At 40.6% G+C, this 18,809-nt stretch overlaps 3 protein-coding genes across 9 annotated transcripts in view; 2 read left to right on the top strand and 1 right to left on the bottom strand.

Moving 5' to 3' along the window:
• The window catches only part of rnf43 (ring finger protein 43), a 76,544-nt gene extending 72,689 nt beyond the window's left edge, over positions 1 to 3,855 (top strand). For both annotated transcript variants that reach the window (XM_083986039.1, XM_083986040.1), the window contains exon 9: positions 138 to 3,855. In XM_083986039.1, the coding sequence (XP_083842165.1) occupies positions 138 to 163 (26 nt within the window). In that variant the 3' untranslated portion in view covers positions 164 to 3,855. The remainder of the gene's footprint in view (positions 1 to 137) is intronic.
• A 123-nt stretch (positions 3,856 to 3,978) lies between these two features.
• hpda (4-hydroxyphenylpyruvate dioxygenase a) lies at positions 3,979 to 10,635 on the bottom strand. Its single transcript, XM_083986041.1, has 14 exons — positions 10,486 to 10,635; positions 10,266 to 10,292; positions 9,995 to 10,057; positions 9,132 to 9,236; positions 8,931 to 8,973; positions 8,755 to 8,837; positions 7,645 to 7,734; positions 7,435 to 7,541; positions 6,753 to 6,830; positions 6,329 to 6,491; positions 5,452 to 5,523; positions 5,183 to 5,305; positions 4,975 to 5,091; positions 3,979 to 4,315 (listed from the first exon to the last, which is right to left on the bottom strand). Exons 1-14 carry the CDS (start codon positions 10,486 to 10,488, stop codon positions 4,202 to 4,204), a joined length of 1,188 nt encoding a protein of 395 aa, XP_083842167.1. The 5' UTR covers positions 10,489 to 10,635; the 3' UTR covers positions 3,979 to 4,201.
• Positions 10,636 to 12,366: 1,731 nt separating this feature from the next.
• mtmr4 (myotubularin related protein 4) overlaps positions 12,367 to 18,809 on the top strand; it is a 45,336-nt gene continuing 38,893 nt past the window's right edge. Inside the window, exons 1-2 of one of the 6 annotated variants that reach the window (XM_083987113.1) lie at positions 12,367 to 12,406; positions 18,066 to 18,170. In XM_083987113.1, the coding sequence (XP_083843239.1) occupies positions 18,168 to 18,170 (3 nt within the window). In that variant the 5' untranslated portion in view covers positions 12,367 to 12,406; positions 18,066 to 18,167. Of the gene's footprint in view, positions 12,407 to 16,483; positions 16,602 to 17,282; positions 17,300 to 17,448; positions 17,639 to 18,062; positions 18,171 to 18,809 lie in introns of those variants that run through there. The other 5 variants (XM_083987112.1, XM_083987114.1, XM_083987111.1 and 2 more) reach the window with 5 other exon arrangements.

Genomic DNA, 18,809 nt, shown 5'->3' on the forward strand with positions numbered 1-18,809 from the left:
TCATGCTCACCCGTGGGCTTTTTAACCTGTCTGCTCATGTATTCCTTCTTCTTTTTTATGTTATCACTATTATTATTTTTATTAGTACTATTATTATTATGCTTTGATGCTGATTTGATCTGTTCTTGTGTCCACAGGATCAGAAGAGGAGTCTGGTGTGTGAGAACTTGTTGCATCCCCATTATCACGCTGCTACACAGGAGCCAGAATGGACAAGCCTCTCATTGGCTGATCGCTCTCATGTCTTCCACATGATTCCACCAGCAATGCCTTCGTTCAGACGATTCCCCGGCTGCCACCAGGATTCAAAGCTCACACACTGAAAAAAAAAAGCGCTTTCAAGCTGAGTCAGTTGGGTTGCTATTAAAAAGTGAAGTTATTGTGATTAGATTATGCTAAAAAAAAAAAAATGTTTCACCACACAGAATGATTTCAATGTTTAGCTGGGGAAACACTTCATACACCATAAAAGGGGGAAAATAGTTTTTTTCTGTGTTTCTCCCAGTCAGTTATAAAGAAGAATATTCATTACTGACATGATATCACAAGCTCCATGCTCCTTAGTGACAACTACCGAATGATCCTTGCTTTGGGTGTTGAGCCCTGATGATGAAGTGAGACTCCATCTGTGCGTCACTCACTCTTTTACAAAAGAACTTGATTTATTTTAGAGGTACTTAACTTTCACTAGTGTGATCTCGGTCTTCCTTCGCTGAGTCCAGTCTCAGCTGAGAGAAGCTTTACCCTCCAGCCTACCTCAGCTCAGATTTCTTAACATGCCTCACACAGGGGGTCTTTAAAGGTACTGCTGTAGTAATTTTTTTTTTTTTTTTTTTTCCATGTATGTCACAACCATGTAGCTCCCGTAAACTCAACTCAAAATGATCCTCTTGGCAGTCTGACCTGCCCAAATGGAGAGAAAGGTTGATGCTCAGCCCCTCAAACAATGAGCATTCACTGAGGTTGCTGAGCCGTGCATGGGCCTTGTTTTCATTATTTCAATAATGGCAGCTGTTTTTAACATTTATGTTTGTGTTTATTTTGGATTTTTTTTTTTTTTTTTTTTTGTAGCGTGTATTTTTTTTAGCCTTTCAAAATGAACCGGTTTGACTGAATTATGTCATCGTCATTACAAGCTATTGTCTCGTTCTTGACATTTCTCTTGCCAGTGGTTACTTCACATGTTTGACCTCAGTGCTGTTTTAACCCCCTGATCTGTGCAGAGTGAAAAGGCCTCATTAGAAGGATAACACACCCCTTCCTCTGCTCCTTTGATGCCCAATTCATCACAATGTCCCATTACCCTCCAAAGAGGACACAACCTCCCATTGTCTATTAGCAACTAAAGCTCTAGAAAAATGACTTTGATAATATAACTGGAGTAAAGCCATGCTAGGTACACCTGACAGTCTTCAAGCATTCGCTGAGTCTGTTTGCATTTGCACCAGTTTAATGAAAGCTTGGTGTGTATTTCCCATGATTTCACACTTACAAGTCTGAGAAAAGTCTCAGGAACAATCAAACACTGGAAAGATGGGGAGAATTAATCCAAGTTACAGTAACAATGCCCCAAATATCCTTTGTTGTGGTAAATGTGCTTTACCAGTCCCTGCTTTTGAGCTCACGGCACTTGAAGGAAAATCCACCTTAAACCAGAAATGAAATCATATTTTTCTTTTTTCTTTTTGAAATATGTAACCATCTGGCAGAAAACTTCTCTGTCCACTTCAACTGTGCAGTTAAAATACATCAAAGATGTCTCTTTTGTATTTGGCTAAACCACAAACATCTTCATGCTCACACGTACTAGATTTAATAATCCCAGATCAGAGGAAGAGGAGTTCTGTTTTAGCGTGGACTTTCCCTTAAAGGCTCAGTGAAAATGTGAAAGGATTTTTCTTTGCAGTCAGACTGCGCACACAGTTTAGCTTCGCACAAGCAGCAGACGAGGAGCTCGTGGGTGCTGCAGCGTAACCAGTAGCACTTACTAAACGCCTCACATGTGCCTTATTGTTTCAAAGTGTCCCAAATCAGGAGACTCCTGACACACTAAGCTCTTACCTGTCTAACCAAAGACACAAAATCTTGAACACAGTGAACTTCTAACATGTGTTGTGCCTTTTTCCTGCTTCGTCCCTGTCCTTAAATCTCAGAATGAAAGTTTTTTGTTTTTAAATGACAAGAGATAACGTGCTAGAATCGAAGTGGAAATCATTTTGGACTCAATATTTTTGGACAATCATGCAGAGCTTTTCACCTGCAGTTCCTCAGACTGATACCTCACACAGCGTCCTCTAGCTAAAGCATCAGTTTCCTTGTCTGTTATTTTTCTTGCCAAACAGTCTCTGAGATGGAAATGACTGAATTACAAGCAGCACTTTGGCTTCAGTAGATTTTATATTAAAAAAAGAAAAAGAAAAAGAAACTCAAATCTCATAGTATTAATTCAAAACAATCCCAAAACTATCAGCACATAAAAAAAAGCATTTGGTGATGCCACAGAATATCTGATGTGATTTCATCCACACAAGATCTTTCTCTTTGCATTGTTTTTTGTGTTTGTTTTGTTTATGTTTTGCAAGAATAATGAGCTGAAACTTTTCTAATAGAGTAAAAATCCCTCCAGAACTTTAGGGGATATATCAGTATATTTTGGATACTTTGTGTACAAAAAGAGAACAACAAAAACAGAAATGAAATAGTGTTGTATTTTATATATAATAGAACATTTCAATATAGTGACATGTCACTAATATATTTATTTACTAATATATTTATCCATTTTGTCCAGGTTTGAAAGAGTGGTTTCTGTATAGACCGAATGTTCCTATATGGAAACTGACCAGTGCCATCACAGATATATCAACCTGTCTTCATTCCAAGTATATGCAAATAAATTATTTTGAAATAAAAACCTCTGTGTGGAGTTCAGTTTTCTGCATGAGAATCTACATGGTGTTGGATGAGTTGTGGTTGTGGGTCACTGCAGTCAGGAATAGTTGAACCATTCAAATCTCGGGATTTGCAGAGCTTGTATTTGAAGTAGTACAAAGTCTATAATGTGCTGTTTGAGGAACAGTTTAAACATTATTTACTGTCTGCTTGTATTTCACCATGAGCATTACCACTAATGGAAAAATAGTAGACTGATGACACATAGATGACATAAAAAAAAATATTACAGCGAAGACAAAACCTGTTTGATTGAAGCACCTCTAGTGTGTGTGAATTGCATTATTTCACAACTCTGTGATGCACTCCCTCTGGCTCTGAATCAAATTACACAGAAAAGAAGAAGAAGGAAAAGAAAAACCTCAGTAGATATTTGTAAACTGCTGTAGAGATTCAATTCTCACCTGAGCTAAAAAAAAAAAAAAAAAGATATCCTGTAATAAAACTAATGTATTTATAGGGCATGGAAGATGAATTATGAAGCCCCTTATGGCAGAGAGAGCTACATACACATACTCAACGAGAAACTAGAACTTTACATTCATTGGTTGTGGCCTAGAAAACCCCCGGCTATGAATGCAAAGGTTGTGAAATGACACAGATGTGTTTTACGATCCAATAAATTTCACTGGTGGCTTGACTGACTTGGAGCAGAGTAGATAATGACATCTTCATGTTAACTTAAAGTCACGTGTTTTATAAGCAAAGACAAAAGAAAAGATCTCTGCATTTAAAACAACATGTTTAAAGGGGGAAACGTTTTGACTCGTTGAGGGTTAGATTAGAAGTTTGATATTGCTCTCATCACGTTTGCTCATAAAGTATGAAGCTATTGAAAGCAGATGGTAGCTTAGCTTTGCATAGAGACCACCTACCACCTAAGCAGTAAATATGAAAAAGAACTGTGCAGACATGAGAGTATCAATACTAGCTCTCAACATGAAATCAAATGAGTGTATTCCTCAAAATGTTGAACTCTTCCTTTAATATCTATAGCCTTGTATCTTAAACATAGACACACCGAACCACATGAACATGACTTTCTTTATTTAGCCATACAGCACGCAGTTCACTGACAGCTTAAAGCATATCTGATAGCACTTACACTTCGTCACATGAAGATATTCAACACCCTGTACATGTGTTTGATATACTACTGTAGTTGCGGTGGGTGCTGTTGATTGCCTCTGAAACGTAGAGCCATATATAACAGTCTAAGTGTGGTTTGGCAGCAGCGGCGGTGCGTGGATCATTTGAAGGTTTTGGCCTGCCCTTCGGGTGTCAGCACAGTGAGGTTGCCCCTGGCGTCTTGGTCCTTCTCAATGGCCTCAAAGAGAGACTTGAAGTTTCCTGCCCCAAAGCCCTGGACGGAGAACAGACACACACAGATGGCTAATTACCCAGAGAGATCTGCCTTCTTCTGTGTCATTTGTTATGGCTCTGGGGATCTTCTCCCAGACACCGTTCGAGGGTGTTCGACACTTTGATGTCGGCTCCCAAACGGCAGATAAAATACTCTCACAGGGAGCCGGGAGCTCGCCGACAGCTCGCAAATTAATCATGTAAATATTTTCATAGATAATCAAAAGATCAAGAGTTGGTGGTTGCTGCGAGAGATTCAGTTTCTCACTTTCATGCATTGTATCCACATCTGTAGACTTGCTGAAATGCTGGAAAAGTGACATGATGTGCCTGTCCTGACATGCAGAATGGGTGCTGGGTGTTATAAATTAGGTGCCACAGGGCGCAACCCAATCCAAAGATCCCCCTCGCTGTGAAGCAGTGAGCCTTTTAATCTGTACCTGTGATGGATTTACCGAGCTTTTACAAGTGGGCTGCTGTTAGACTGTTCACACTGGGTGGGAGCCGTAAACAGGTGTTCAGGCACCTCTGTCTCAGCTCCTTTAAACAAGACCACAGGCCTGTAAACCCCAGTCAGAGAGGGGTTGAGCGTAGCAAAAGACGTGAACCCTGAAGCTTACCAGTCACACTAGTAGTAGATTTGCTTAACTGGTCACTTACAAAGTGGTTGTGCCGCTGAATGACCTCCAGGAAAAGGGTCGGTCTGTCCTGCACAGGCTTGGTGAAGATTTGGAGGAGATAGCCCTTGTCATCGAAGTCAACTAAGATTTTCAGTTCCTTAAAGAAGACACAGGTAGATTATATTTTAGCACATGGGTGGCAAAAAGGACAGAAATAATTTCACACTTGAAATAATACCTCTCCTCACCTGTAAATGGTTGAGGTCCTCCTTCACCTTGATCTTGGCATTTTTGAGATTCGCCCGCAGGTTGTCATAGTACGTGTCAGGTGCTTCAAGGAACTCCATCCCTCGGGCTCGAAGGTTCGTGATCTGTTTTAAGACAAAAAGAGCAGGAAAAGAAAAAAAAACGAGACGAGTCTGTGCTTGTACTTTTAAGGAGGTTGTGCAAAAGATGAAGGCGAAGTCTATGTGGATTAACTTGGAATTTTGATGATGATACAAGACGGGAGACTCACGGTTTGGATGATGTTTGACGAGTTGAGGGCGATGTGCTGAACACCTGGTCCCCCGTTATAGTCCACATATTCCTGTTCAGAGGGAGAAGCACAAAGCACAGTGAGGCCGGACATTCACAAACCCACCACTGGTCTATTGGCATTTTTCATTCAGCCCTTCGTTGTCTGTCTATTAAAGGGATAGTTAACCCAAAATTCAAATTTCACTCATTATCTACTCACCCTCATGTCGACTAAGGGCTGGGAGAAGTTTCAGAGTCCTCCGTGCCTTCTCTGAGTTATGGGGGGGTCCGCGCAGCAGTACAGTATTTGTCCATATAATGGTTGTGAATGGATACCACTTTTCCTTGTCCAAAAAGACACACCAAAAAACATCCAAATACCTCCATACTGCTCGTCTGTCATGTACCTCTTGTATTGAAGCCCCGACATGAGAAATTGTTCCGAAAAAAATTAAATAAGTCTATATTTTAAGCTTGTTTGTAGCGGAAGCTCCCAGTGTCTCAGTTCACTGCTCTTCCTGTGTCAGTGCAAATCTCGCATGATTTGCACTCACCGGCGGAACAGTTTCTCATGTCGGGGCTTCAATACAAGAGGGACATTACAGACGAGCAGCATGGAGGTATTTGGGTGTTTTTTAGTGTGTCTTTTTGGACGAAGAAAAGTGAGCACCATTCACAACCATTATATGGACAAATACTGCTGTGCGGACCCCCCCCCCCCCCCCCCCCCCCGTAACTCCGAGAAGGCACGGAGGACTGAAAATTCTCCCAGCCCTTAGTCGACATGAGGGTGAGTATAATGAGAGCATTTTGGGTGAACTATCCCTTTAAGAGAAGAAACCACTGTGATAAAGCCAAAAGTGCCAAAGTCACACCTGGATCTGCGACTTTTTCTTCCCGATGGCAGGCTCATTGATGGGCATCTTGATGGTCTCCTCATAGTTTGTCACCACTATGGATCTCAGGGCGCTGTACTGTGTGTGGATCTGCTTGTCATCTATTGACCAGAACCGGTGGAACAGCAAACAATTCTGATACCTGGAATTTGGAGAACACAAACACAAAATCTGATGATAAGCTAAAAAGGATCAAACCAAACCTTATCTGGGGACTGAACGTGCATCGCATCCTCTCTTCACAGTGACTCCTTTGCGGTGGCCGTCTCACAGGCCAGTGATGTCGTGCCAGGGCCGAACGTTTCACCCTGGGCGTCTGCAGAGTGTTTACTTGTCCTTTTGCCCCTTTGTGTATACCGTTCATGTGTGTGTGTGTGTGTGTGCTATCGAACAGGAGTCTTACCAGTCTGAAATTGGCACCATTTGGTCATCTGGCTGGTTTCCCACAATGTGATCGATGAAGCACAAACCTGCTGGTGGACTGCAGAGAAGAGAAAAACACTCTGGGTGTGTACTTTTCCATGAAAGTTCAGCAAAAGATTTCGACAATACCTAGATGTACTCATTCATTCATCCACCAAAAACTGTGTGGTTCAAGGCAATGTGCTTTTCTTTTTTTTTTCAAAGGAGGGTGACAGGCAATAAAACATAAAAGTTTTTCAGTGTCTGTTTTTTTCTACTATAAAGAAAAAAAAAGACAAAAGACACCACCCAATAAACAGGAATAAAATGCGGACACAGTCAAATTTCACCAAAAGTAATCTAATATTTTTAAGATGAGATAACTGAAGCAATAAGCCAAAAACATCAAATAAATAAATAAAAAACCATGTCAATAAGGTATCAGAAAATGTTCTGCTTAACTTTTACTGACATAACATTTTGAATGCAGGTCTTTGGATTATCTTGCACTGGAGTATTCAGGTAAAGGGTCTAAGTAGTAGTATCACATGTGAGGTATGATGCAAAATGCAAGCATTTAAATGTTTGCCAAAAATATATAACAACGTTTGTATAAAAACATTTGACCTTTGACCTTATGACATTTGGTGGCAAAGTAAAACATTGTTATGTAAGAGACTCACAGTTTGGATAACAGAGGATCCCTAAACAGAGGCTCTCGGTAGGAGGGGAGGAACAGGCCTTTGTAGGGTCCGAGGTATTCAATGAGTGTGTGTGTTGTATCTCCGTACTGAGGACAAAACATTGACACAACAGTTATTCATCTCCAGTTGTTTTCCAGTTGTGTGAACTTACTTTAGGCTTTCAAAAGTTCGCTTTCACTCTATCGTTACCGTTTGAACCACAGCATACTTGACCCTCCCGTGGCTGTCCTGCTCCACCCACGGCTCCTTCACGACTACAGCTCCTCGCTCCTTCGCTTTCTGTCAGTGGAGCAGTGTTGGGATCAGTGTAGAAATTACAGGAGCATTTTTACATATAACAGTGTTTCTGACTGTGAGGCAGCTCCTGGAAGCCCTCCAGTGGCTGGAGAAGGAACATCACTGCTCTTAGGGGCTCAGATCTACCACTCGACATATTTTAGAAGATGATGCTCTCTGAATTAAGTTTGCGGTAGCTGTGTGTCTGACTGTGACCACCTGAGGGTCAACAGACTGAGTTTACCCAAACCTTCTGCCCCGACCTTGGCTGAGTTTAAAGAGTTCAAATGAGCCAGCGGACATCAAGGTTGCACTGTAGTAGAGGCTGTCACAACAGCAGCATGTTTACCCCTGTTTCAACACACACCGAGTGCACCCTTAGCTCACCCCATGGAGTGATATGCAACTGACACAGCAAAACGCACTGAGACAGTTCAGAGGAAAACAGAACTGCACTTTAGATTTTCATAAAATGCAATAGAAGTGAATAATTAAAAAAGCAGTAATAAATAGGACTCAAATCTTATTTTATATTATATTTTTAAGTATTGCAGTGACTCTACAGTAAGTTTGATTTAAAGGTACAGCACTTGTACTCTACTTAAGTATCTCCATTTCCTGCTACATATAAACATGTAAAGTTATAAAATGAGCTCCACATTCACCAGCTGCAACGTTGCAGTAATGATACTGATAATCTATATACACTATTCTGAAACATAGTGAGTATTTTTATTTTGAATGTAGGACTTTTACTTATAATAGTTTATTTCCACTCTGCCTCTTTATATATAAATGTATAACTATGTGCGATGGAAAGATCCAGAAAGAATATCATTTTCCAAAAAAAAATACACTGGCCATGAATGTCAAATAATATGCAAATGATCTCTGCCTCATGCAATTACATGTCAGTCAAACTCTACTTCCTGTGGGGTGTGGCCAGTTTAATGCAAAGTGTGACTCAATCAATCTGCACATCAGTGTCAAACTAACACAGGTCCTGCTGCGTGTCAGCGTTACCTTGATTATGAAGTCACAGTCCTCCACTTGGAAAGCGATGTCTTTGACCCCGTCTCCGTGTTTCATCGTGTGCTCTCCCATCACTGAGACGAGATTAAAAACATGTAGAGATAAAGATTATGTATGCACTTGGTGTTGTGTTCGTACAGTTGGTGTTTACTGATGAGGAAACTTACCTTCATTTCCAGGATTTAGTGGAGATTCAAACGCAAATATGACCTGTGAGGAGAGAGAGAGAAGGGGGGGGGGGGGGGGGGGGGGGGGGGGGGGGGGGTGTTGTTGTATTTTTGTAGTGAACCATAAATCACGGATTAACTGTAACATCAATCACTCATGAGTGTTTATTGATTCCATCAGCAGAGGATTAGGCCACATACCTTATCCTGTCTGATGACATGAGACACCACCTCTCTGCTGCCCGTCTCCAGACCCTTGTAGGCCAAAGCCTCGAAGCCCATCTTATCACAGTAGTAGGAGGCAGCCTGCAAAGGGATCACACTTCAGTCTTTAATGGAAAAATATTTACTAATGATTCAATGAGGTAACATATTATGTAGAATGTATGAAACTATGACACACTGGAGTTCATCCATGTCAAATTAAAGCAGATATCTGTATTTTTCTGCTAAAACATGTCATTCTGCTGAATTTTACATTAGTCTGATCATCTCATCATATTGTGTTGCATATAATTGTCAGAATATTGTATATTAAATGAATATATTTAACAAATTCCCTGTATATTTCACCAAAACTAAAGTTGAAGTCTTCACATAGTTTTTCTCAGAACAAACATTCAAAGAACCTAAGATATTAACTTTACTCTCATGTATGACAAAGTAGTTGTAAGTTTGTAACTTCTTCTTGAAAACTGAATTCTTGTCAGTATAGCTGAATATTATTTTTTGTGTTCATTGATATAAATGTATTGTTTCAGCTTTAAATGTGAACTTAGTCTGTTATTCAGTTACAATTGGTCTGGAAAAAATAAGCAATGACTGTAGGTTGGAGAGGCTGAGAATTAAACGAAGAGAATAAATGTACAATTGTAATGTAGTTAATAAACTAAAACCTGTTGATATTTCAGTAAATACTGACATCTTAACAATTCTTCAAATAGAACCACAATATATTTTCAAATTCATTTCTGTCTATAAAACGTTGACTTGCGCTGAGATCATGAAAATGACAGAGATGACAAAGTAAACGTATCGCCATACGTCAGTGTTTGCATACTGACCTGTTTAGCATTGCCGACCCAGAAAGTGAGATGATGAAACCTGACAAACCTTCCCTTTTCATGCTAAAAGACAAACATACAATAGAAAAACGGTATATTTTACAATATGCAGTCAGTTTTGTGTGTTTTAGAGGAAACTTTGTGTTCACTCTAGGTTTAAAATGATTAATTTATCCCTGTAATGTTCAGCCACTTATACATGATTCAGGGTTTCTCCTGCTACAATGTTAACAGTAATACATCAGATTTCTGTCTAAAAGTTTAATCTTACCTTCTCTCCTTTATCTGTGTAGCTCGTCTAAAAGGAAAGGAAAATACAGAGGTCATTATAACTTTATCAGCATGTTCTGAGACTATCTATTTCTAAAGTGACTTCATTGGTCCTTATCCTCTGAAGATCCAGTTATCCGCTCAGTTACCCCACTGTTAAAATTTCTAACATCCCACACCTGCTCATCATAACTGACTCTGATGATGGTGGAGTCTCTTACCATGGTGGGATTAAAGATGGGCCTCAGTCCAGAGGAGAGAAAGAGATCAAAATCAGTTTCTGTCCCAGTGGCGTGCAGATAAGTACTGACCTGATGACCAGCTGTGATTGGTCCTTTGGAATATACACCCACCTGAACACCTCCTCACTTCCTGCTGCACTCGAGCTCAGTGTTGCATCCACTGGGGGTCCAGTGTCCAATCAGTCCTCAGAGCTTCTGTTGTCATAGAAACATAGACACATTAACCTCAGTGGAGGAAAAGTGATTAAATACAGACACTACATCCAAGTTATGTTTGGGACGTTGTCTCCCAAGACACTTGATAGACCTCAGGTGAACGTGTGATGAACTCAGGCGGAGAACTTTTTTATGAAATAAAATAGAAGCTCACTAAAGCAAGAAAAAAACAATAATAATGTGAAGTGGGAGTGCTGCACCAAGCCAAAGATCAAATAAAGGAGCAAAAATGCCCTACAGTAGCCTACACCAGTCCAGAACTGCTTCCCTTTTTCAAGTTTCTGGTTTCCACCACCAGGGGGAGCAAAAACTGTTTGCAATAGAGACCAACCATGTGCTACTGAAGGGTCAGTAAAGTGCTAGAACTTTCTATCTGCATATGAACTGATTATCTGCTGTAAATGACCTATTTCATGAGTAAATATATATTTAATTAAGAGCCATTAATCTCCTTTACATGGTGATTCATGAACTGAAGGAAGGATTAAATAAAAATTAAAAAAACAGGCTGTGATCATGTCACGTGTTAATGAGGGTCTAACACCTTATCAGCTACATGCCACATGAACTATATTTGTTGATATAAAAAAGGCCTGATAACCTGATGTGGGGTTATAAAACCATTCACATTAGATGACTTATGCATTGCATGTGAGGTCAGGTCCAGGCGGCTGCAGACCCATGGCTGATGGACAGTGTCTGAGCAGCAAACTGCACAGGCATGTCCAATGCATGTTTACATACATTCCTCTGTCAGTCAAGGAGTGAGAACAAAAGTCATGCAAATTATGCAGCTGTTCCTGAGGTTTCCATGCACAGGTCTAAAATTTACAGCTGACTATTGAAAAATGGTAGGTACAAATTAAAATGAGGGATGATCGTATTTGGGGGACAACTACTGTCAGAAAACAGACAAAAATAGCAGTATTTAAATATTCTTTTCAGATATTTAATTTTATTCATAAAAAAAACATTACATTGGAAACACTGAAATTTCAAAATATTAGATTTTTTTCTTAATTGAAATAACTATTACGAATCATTTATCAAAAACGTTGCCATTTATTTTGTTTCTTTGTTTTGTTTAGTTATCCCCTAAAGACTTAAGCTTCTTTAAGCGGGGGAGATAAAGCTGGCTTGATGTGATATCTTGGAGCACATCGCCCTTTAGCACTGACCCTTAAACTTATCTCCAGTTCCCTTTCCTGCTTCTCCTTTTTGGTTTCGTTTTCTTGTGGCTTATGTTGGGGGTATTTTTTCCCTTTTTTATATTGCCAATAAGATTCTGTTTCAATATTACTCATATCAGTTTTGAAATTTGAAGCATATTATGAGGCTTCACGGTGTGTTGACCTATGACTGACAGAAGTACGTGCGCCTGTGCACACCACACTTCCCCGCCGAGTACGTGTGTGTGTGTGTGCCCAGTTTGTGCCGCGCTGTGATTTTCTATTGGTGCGCTCCTGGAGTTCGCTGCCACTTGATTGGCTCGGCTGTGGGTGTGTGCGATTCACCGGCTGGAACCGTCGCCAACGCTGATTGGCCGGCAAGAATTCTTTTACCGTCATTGGTTTAGAACGTTCAGTTTCCTCGCCGGCGATTGGTCGGCGCTGCAGTCATCACACAAGAATGCGGAAGTCGTGTAGTCTACTGAGTCACCGTTGTGTCAGCTGATTGTTTCTGAGTGAGTAACTCGGTTTAATTTTTTAAAAACTGTGTAACTTGTGAATAATGTTTTGTGTGTGACATGTTGTCCGACTGTCAGAGTTGTGTTGGACGTGTGAACCCTGAGCCGTTTTGTCGTTTTCTGTGGGAGACTAAGCGATGTTTTTTAGATTTTACACACTAACCTCCAGTAGTGGTGCTATCCCGGTAGCTAGCCCGATGCTAACGTGTGCAAACAGTGCTCACACACACACACGCTCAGACACTTTCGGTTTGTCATGTAGTCGCCTCCTTAGCACAGGACCAGTGTTTTACTGGGGCTGTCATCCACTTTCACTTTCACCCGTGACATGTCTGTAAACTTTGCTCACCGGTTCACACCTGTTGTGTTGTCAGTCAGGAGTCAGAAACATCCCCCTGTTTATTCCCAGGGAGCTCACAATATAATGGTTTATGTGATTTGTTTTATTCCGGTCACTGGAATCACCCTGGAGTCCCCCCCTCTGAACTGGGATTTTATTAAAATTTTTATACAGACCAGGTAAACAAACTGGTTCTGCAAAATTAGTTTAATCAGTGACAATAGCTTCTCTCTATTAGATAACAGTGATGGCATTCATTGTGTGAATACTGTAAGGCTTTGCCAGCTCAAGCGCTGAAGTCCATAAAGCTAGATGAGGAGGTACCAGGCAGCCAATTTTACTCTTCATACAAATGTTTGTAACCAGACTGTTATTTGCCTCTGTTGGGATTATTTTCTTGGTTAACAATTTGATCTATTGAATGTGAAAAAAAAAAAAAAGATCAATATGCCTCATAGCCATATTATGCATGCACATGTAAGGCAGCCAGGTTGACAGCTTAAACAGCAAAATGAACAAAAAGAAGAGAAGAAATTGTCCTTTCCTGTGCGTTTTATTGATATTTTTGTTTTGTTTTTGCCAGTAGATTTGGTAGACCTATTTAAAAATAATGCAGTCTAATATTGCAATCACCTCTGAGTAAATATACGTTATCTGACATGGTCTATCAGCGGCTTAAAGTGATCATAAAGCTGTATCAGGCAGCACCTGTCTGAAACAGATGAATCATGTTCTGCACATGGTAACCATCATAAAGGTCAGATATACTGTGTGTTAGACTGCTTTCATTTTGACTGTGCAAACAAACACAAAACTGGAAAATGAGTGTGCATGCTTTAATAACAGTGCATTGGCTACATACTGTATACATGCTAACACCTATAGCCTATACCTGTCTTTGAGCTGTCAATTTAAACAAAGAATAAGAAGCTATGTTTGTTATGTTCGTTGCCAAACATTATTGACACAGTTGTGTCATGTTGATTTGAATGTGATGGTGAGTTTATTAATTGATTTCTCTTTGCGATTTAAATCATTCGAACTGTCTTTCATACTGTTTTATTTCCGTCACCATTTGCGTCACTGGGTATCAAACATCTGTCCTCACCTGGTCACCTCTTCCTGTTTCTCTTCAGTCTGACGCTGGCCTCTGTACACAGCTGCTATACCAGCATTCACACTTCAACAAGTTCACAGCTACATTGTACAAAAAAATGTCCTACGTCTTGATGAGATGACCTCAAAGTAATGTATGGAATGGCAGTGAACCTGCAGGACTGGATTAGCTACTATATTAAATAATTACATTGTGGTGTAGCACTGTATAACATCCAAAGCTTTTTGGATACTGGCCCTAGAGTTTCCATCACATCGAGTGATGAAAGTAACAAAATCTGGCATTGAATACATTTAAATGTTTTTTTATTTAGTTTTACCGAGCAGTTCTTGATTTGATCTGATTCTGTTGGGTTGTCCTCTACATCATATGCAACACATTTGCATAATGTCCATTTAGTTTGGCACACTGTCGGATTATAAGAGCTCAGGCCAAGAAGAGTTTGATTTGTTTCAGCCTGTGGTCCTGCAGAATAGACATTTTTCTGCGCAAACGTAAATTCCCTCTGTATACAAATAACAGACAGTTAATCAGTTTTGTTCTGTCGCTGACATTTAGTAACAACTTATTCAATTTTAGAGTTTTGTTTCAGCACCTCCACGCTGGTAATGGGATGTTATGGTGCTCACAAGAACAGGGTGCTGCACATCAGCTGGCTGCTGGACGTCTGTCCGTTGAAAAGAATTTGGTATTTTAAGGAGGCTTGAGTTTCTATTGCATATTTCAGTAATAAGTGAGGGGCTGCACAACAGTCAATCCAAGATAAATTAGGACTTTTCAAAACAGTGATTCATCATGCAAAGCTACTCTAGTGGAGTCCCAGAATAAAATGATACAGCTGCATATGAGCATGATCAGTCTCCTTTAATCTAATTGTGCCAATTTTAGACTATACTCTACTTCAGAAAAGTATTTATAGGGCTTGAGTTGCACAAGACTTTGCAAAAAACATGTGAATAACTCTCAACGTAAGGCATCAAAACAGCATGACAATGCTGCCAACTACCCAGACTTTGGTGTTATATCTGTACAGAGACACATTTCTGGTGATATTGATTTAATCGAAGTTGTTATTATATTTGGGAATTCTTCACTGAGCAAAAAGCAGACAGGGAATTATCACAGAGTCAGCAAGGCTTTACAAATGAAATTAATTTTTGGTTTGATGAACCAGGGTGTCAGGAACAGAACCAGCCACAGTGGTGATGTACCTGTGGACAGGATTTGACTTGTAGGAACAAGATCATACTGAGGAGGAGGGTGGATACCTGGGATCAATAGTAACATTTCTCTCCTCACGTTTCTCACCATACAGGTTGTGAAATCTCAGTATTGGTCTCCTGACAAGATGACTGATGATGTTGTAAAAATATCACACAATGCAAACATGACGGCACCTAAGCAGCAGCAGTCTATTATTAATTTCCACAAGCATTTCCTCTAAACTGGTGTCAGCCTGACACGGGAGACGTCATTAGAGTGTTGAATTACAATCAGTTTTCTTTCGCTAATTAAAATTTCCCTAAAATCTTTGTAAAAACAAAATGATTCCAAATCATTGCAGTCTGAACACAAACTTGTATTTTGTGTTTTCACATGCTTAAGAATGAATGAAGGGTGGAAAGAAACGACGGATTATTTTTAGACAAAGTGATCTCTTGCATAAACTAATCCACCCAGTTTCGGACCTGCCCAGAATTTTTTTTGAAAACATTGACAGTTGAAGTGCACTAATTGGATGGATAAATACTAACGTTGCAGAGTCTCGGTGCAGTGCGGTGCTGCTGGGCTTGTGGCCTCTCTTGGTTCATTGTTTTGATTCAGAGACCACAGATGTACTGTTTGGTTCAGTGTCTCATCTCTCATCAGTCCACTCACCAGCAGCTGCACACTAACAGTGCAAACAAAGTGAGCACCTACAGTAGCATGGGATCAGCTAGTTCTCCTATTTGAGCTCCAGGTATTTTTCTTAGGGATTGGTTGGGTCCAAATCTGAGGTGAATGAATACTGGACGTTAAAGGTCATAATCACAACAACAGGCAATTCAAGTTATTAGCGAACACTTGTTAGCTACCATGTGAGCTCGAACAACTTTTTAATGGCAATAATATGACATGCTGCTGTTGACTTGTTGCCCCTGATTAAATGCAGCTTTAAAATGTTGGTCTTTATTGTTAATTTGATTGGTTCCTCTGCTAAATTTGAATCAAATGTTATTAAAATCAGATTTTTTTTTTCACCCTTATGTAATTGCATATGCATTTTAAGGACAACATTTGTAAAGTTAAATCTTCTGACATTAATTGGTGACTCATATTGCCTTTGGAAGTTATATTGTTGCTTTGAGAAAGCAGTTACGACCGGTGACCGGCAACGTTTTAATGACTGATTAACGATGGAAGTCATCCGTTTCAATGAAATGAGTCATGAGTGTCCCGTAGGTGGGTGAAGTGTAGAGTCCGTGCCCTGTAGTATGGCCTCTTTCATTTTGAGAAGCCTGGCACTTACTGTAGAGAGTGGGAGGGAAAAAGAGTAAGCAATAGAGACAGAGCTAGAGAAGGAAGGAGGGAGGGAGGGAGGGAGGGAGGGAGGGAGGTATGTCATGCACTGGATTACAACCAGTACGTGTTTGGGAGACGAGACTACTGCTACTTTGCAAGGCATTGAGCTTTCATTCAAGCTTAAAAGGTAGAGAGAAGTTTCAGCCAAAAGTTTGATTCAGCGCTTTGCACAGGTAAGAGAGGGTTATGTTGAGAATAGTATTTTCTGAGTCGAATAGTATTTTCTTTTTTCTTTCTTTTTGTAGAGCTGTGTGCAAAAGGGGGTGTGTCTGGAAAAAAAAACAAAAAAAAAAACCAAGTGGGTGGAAGTGACATGACACTGCACAGTGAGCATTTCAGCTCAGGTTGAAGTGTTATGGTTGTAATCAGTATTATTGTTAAGTCTCTTCCAAACACAAGGAGCCATGTGAACACTATGTCTATGTTTAGTCTGGTCGACTGTGTGAGTGTGTGTCTGTGTGTGCGTTACTGTCTTTGTAGTAAACTTACACTGAGTGTCCTCCGCTGCTTCCTGACTGAGCTTGCATACATACGCACAGGAAGAGAAGGCAGTGCAATACCGTATGAGAGTTAGTTTTCATACAGTTAGTGAGTGAATAAAGTGTTTGGTTTCTGGCTGCTCATTGATTCTCATCTTTTATTTTGACGGTTTAAGCCTCTAGTTTTATTATGTGTGTGTGTGTGTGTGTGTGTGTGTGTGTGTGCAGCCACAGTAGCAACAAGTGCCTCTGTTCAGATATCCAGTATTAGAGTGAATTTCAGATCCTCTTTATCATGTTGTGAGAAGCTCAGGATATCCACCACCAGGGGACTTGTCGGTGGTGTGCGTTGCTGACTGTGGAGAAGTTGTGGAGTTTGGCCACGTTTTCTGGTGCCTGCTCCTCCCTCACTTATCTGTTTGGCTGCTGATAATCGGATCAGGAATGTCTCAGTTTGCATTTCCTGTAAATCAAGAGTTTCTCCCATTGGGTCGGGTCAGCTCGGCTCCGCTCCGCTCAGCTCATCTGACCCCGAGGCTTCTGTTGTGACAACGGACTCCATGCTTGTGCTTGCACGTCTGTCTACTCTGCAGCAACTGCATGTGTGGAGTGTGTTTACATTGACTTGACCTGATTTGTAGAGAGAGTGCTTCTTCTCCCAGGCAGCCAGTTGGACCGTCTCTCTGTATGCCCCCACATTCCTCGGGGAGCTGCTGGGCCGCGGCACCGTGGTCAGTTCGATAAAGTGAATAATTGACAATTAGATAGTTTTATGATTTTACTGCCGGCATTCACTCTGAAGGCTGAACTTTAGACCAGTGGCTCTTTTAAACTGCGGGGGTGGCACTACTTGGGGTGTGGATGACTGTGAAGTGAAACTAAATTGAATGAATAAGATTTTTGTATAGGGATGATAAACAAATACAAGTTTGCTTTTGCTTTCGAGGTGACGCTCAATTCAACATTTTTTAATCGTGTGTGATCAATTAAAGTGTGTGTTGGGGGCGTATAAACTGTCTTCACCTTCTGAAATGCCTGAAAGAATGTGAGAATCAGTGAAATTTGCCACTTTGCACACTCCACAACCACCCACACATATTACACACACACACACACACAGACCTCATGTCTGAGGGTAATGTGTTTTTCTGTTAGCAGGAGACGTCGCTGGCACAGCAGAGCCCAGTAGGCAGGAGGAGAGGGAGGGATCTGCAGAGGAGCACCCACCCAGACCAACTGTCTACAGCCCTGGCTGGCAGCATGGTGAGCCAATCACACTACTACTGGGGAGGGGACTTGCTTGTTTATATATACACACACACTCTGCTGCAGATTCCTGATTGTTGTTATTAAACAAGGTGCTGCTCTGAAACTCCTGGGTCGAAGGTGAAATGGCAAGTTGGGGCATCAGGACTCTCAGGAAGTGACACAACACTGTTACAGGCATAAACAAAGAGCAGGGTGTTGCTACAGAATACACTTCTCCAGCTGTTGTCACTGTGTGAACGGGTACACATCCGGTTTAGGCTTATTTAAACAATTCAGAAGTTTCTTTAATGTATTTACTTCCTTAAAGTTATTTATCAGTGATCACATGTTGAGCCTTTACGATACTACTCTTTTAGAAATAATGAAGAACTGAATATCACTCACAACTTCCACTTTAGTAATGAAATGTGTTCTATTTGGAAATGCAGAAACTTAAAGACATTATTCACTGTGCTATGATAACCAAGTGGCCAACAGTCGGCTATTTTAAAACCAAAACAGTTTTGTGATCACAGCAGCATGAGACAATACCTCCAACAAACACATATGGCCATATTTTTGGGTGGGAAGCCGGTGAGGGATCGTTCATCTGTTGCTGCAGTAGCGACTCCTGCTGGTTGTTCAAGGTGCTCG

Source organism: Trachurus trachurus (assembly GCF_905171665.1).
Source record: "Trachurus trachurus genome assembly, chromosome: 14".
In the NCBI taxonomy this organism is placed as follows: domain Eukaryota; kingdom Metazoa; phylum Chordata; class Actinopteri; order Carangiformes; family Carangidae; genus Trachurus; species Trachurus trachurus.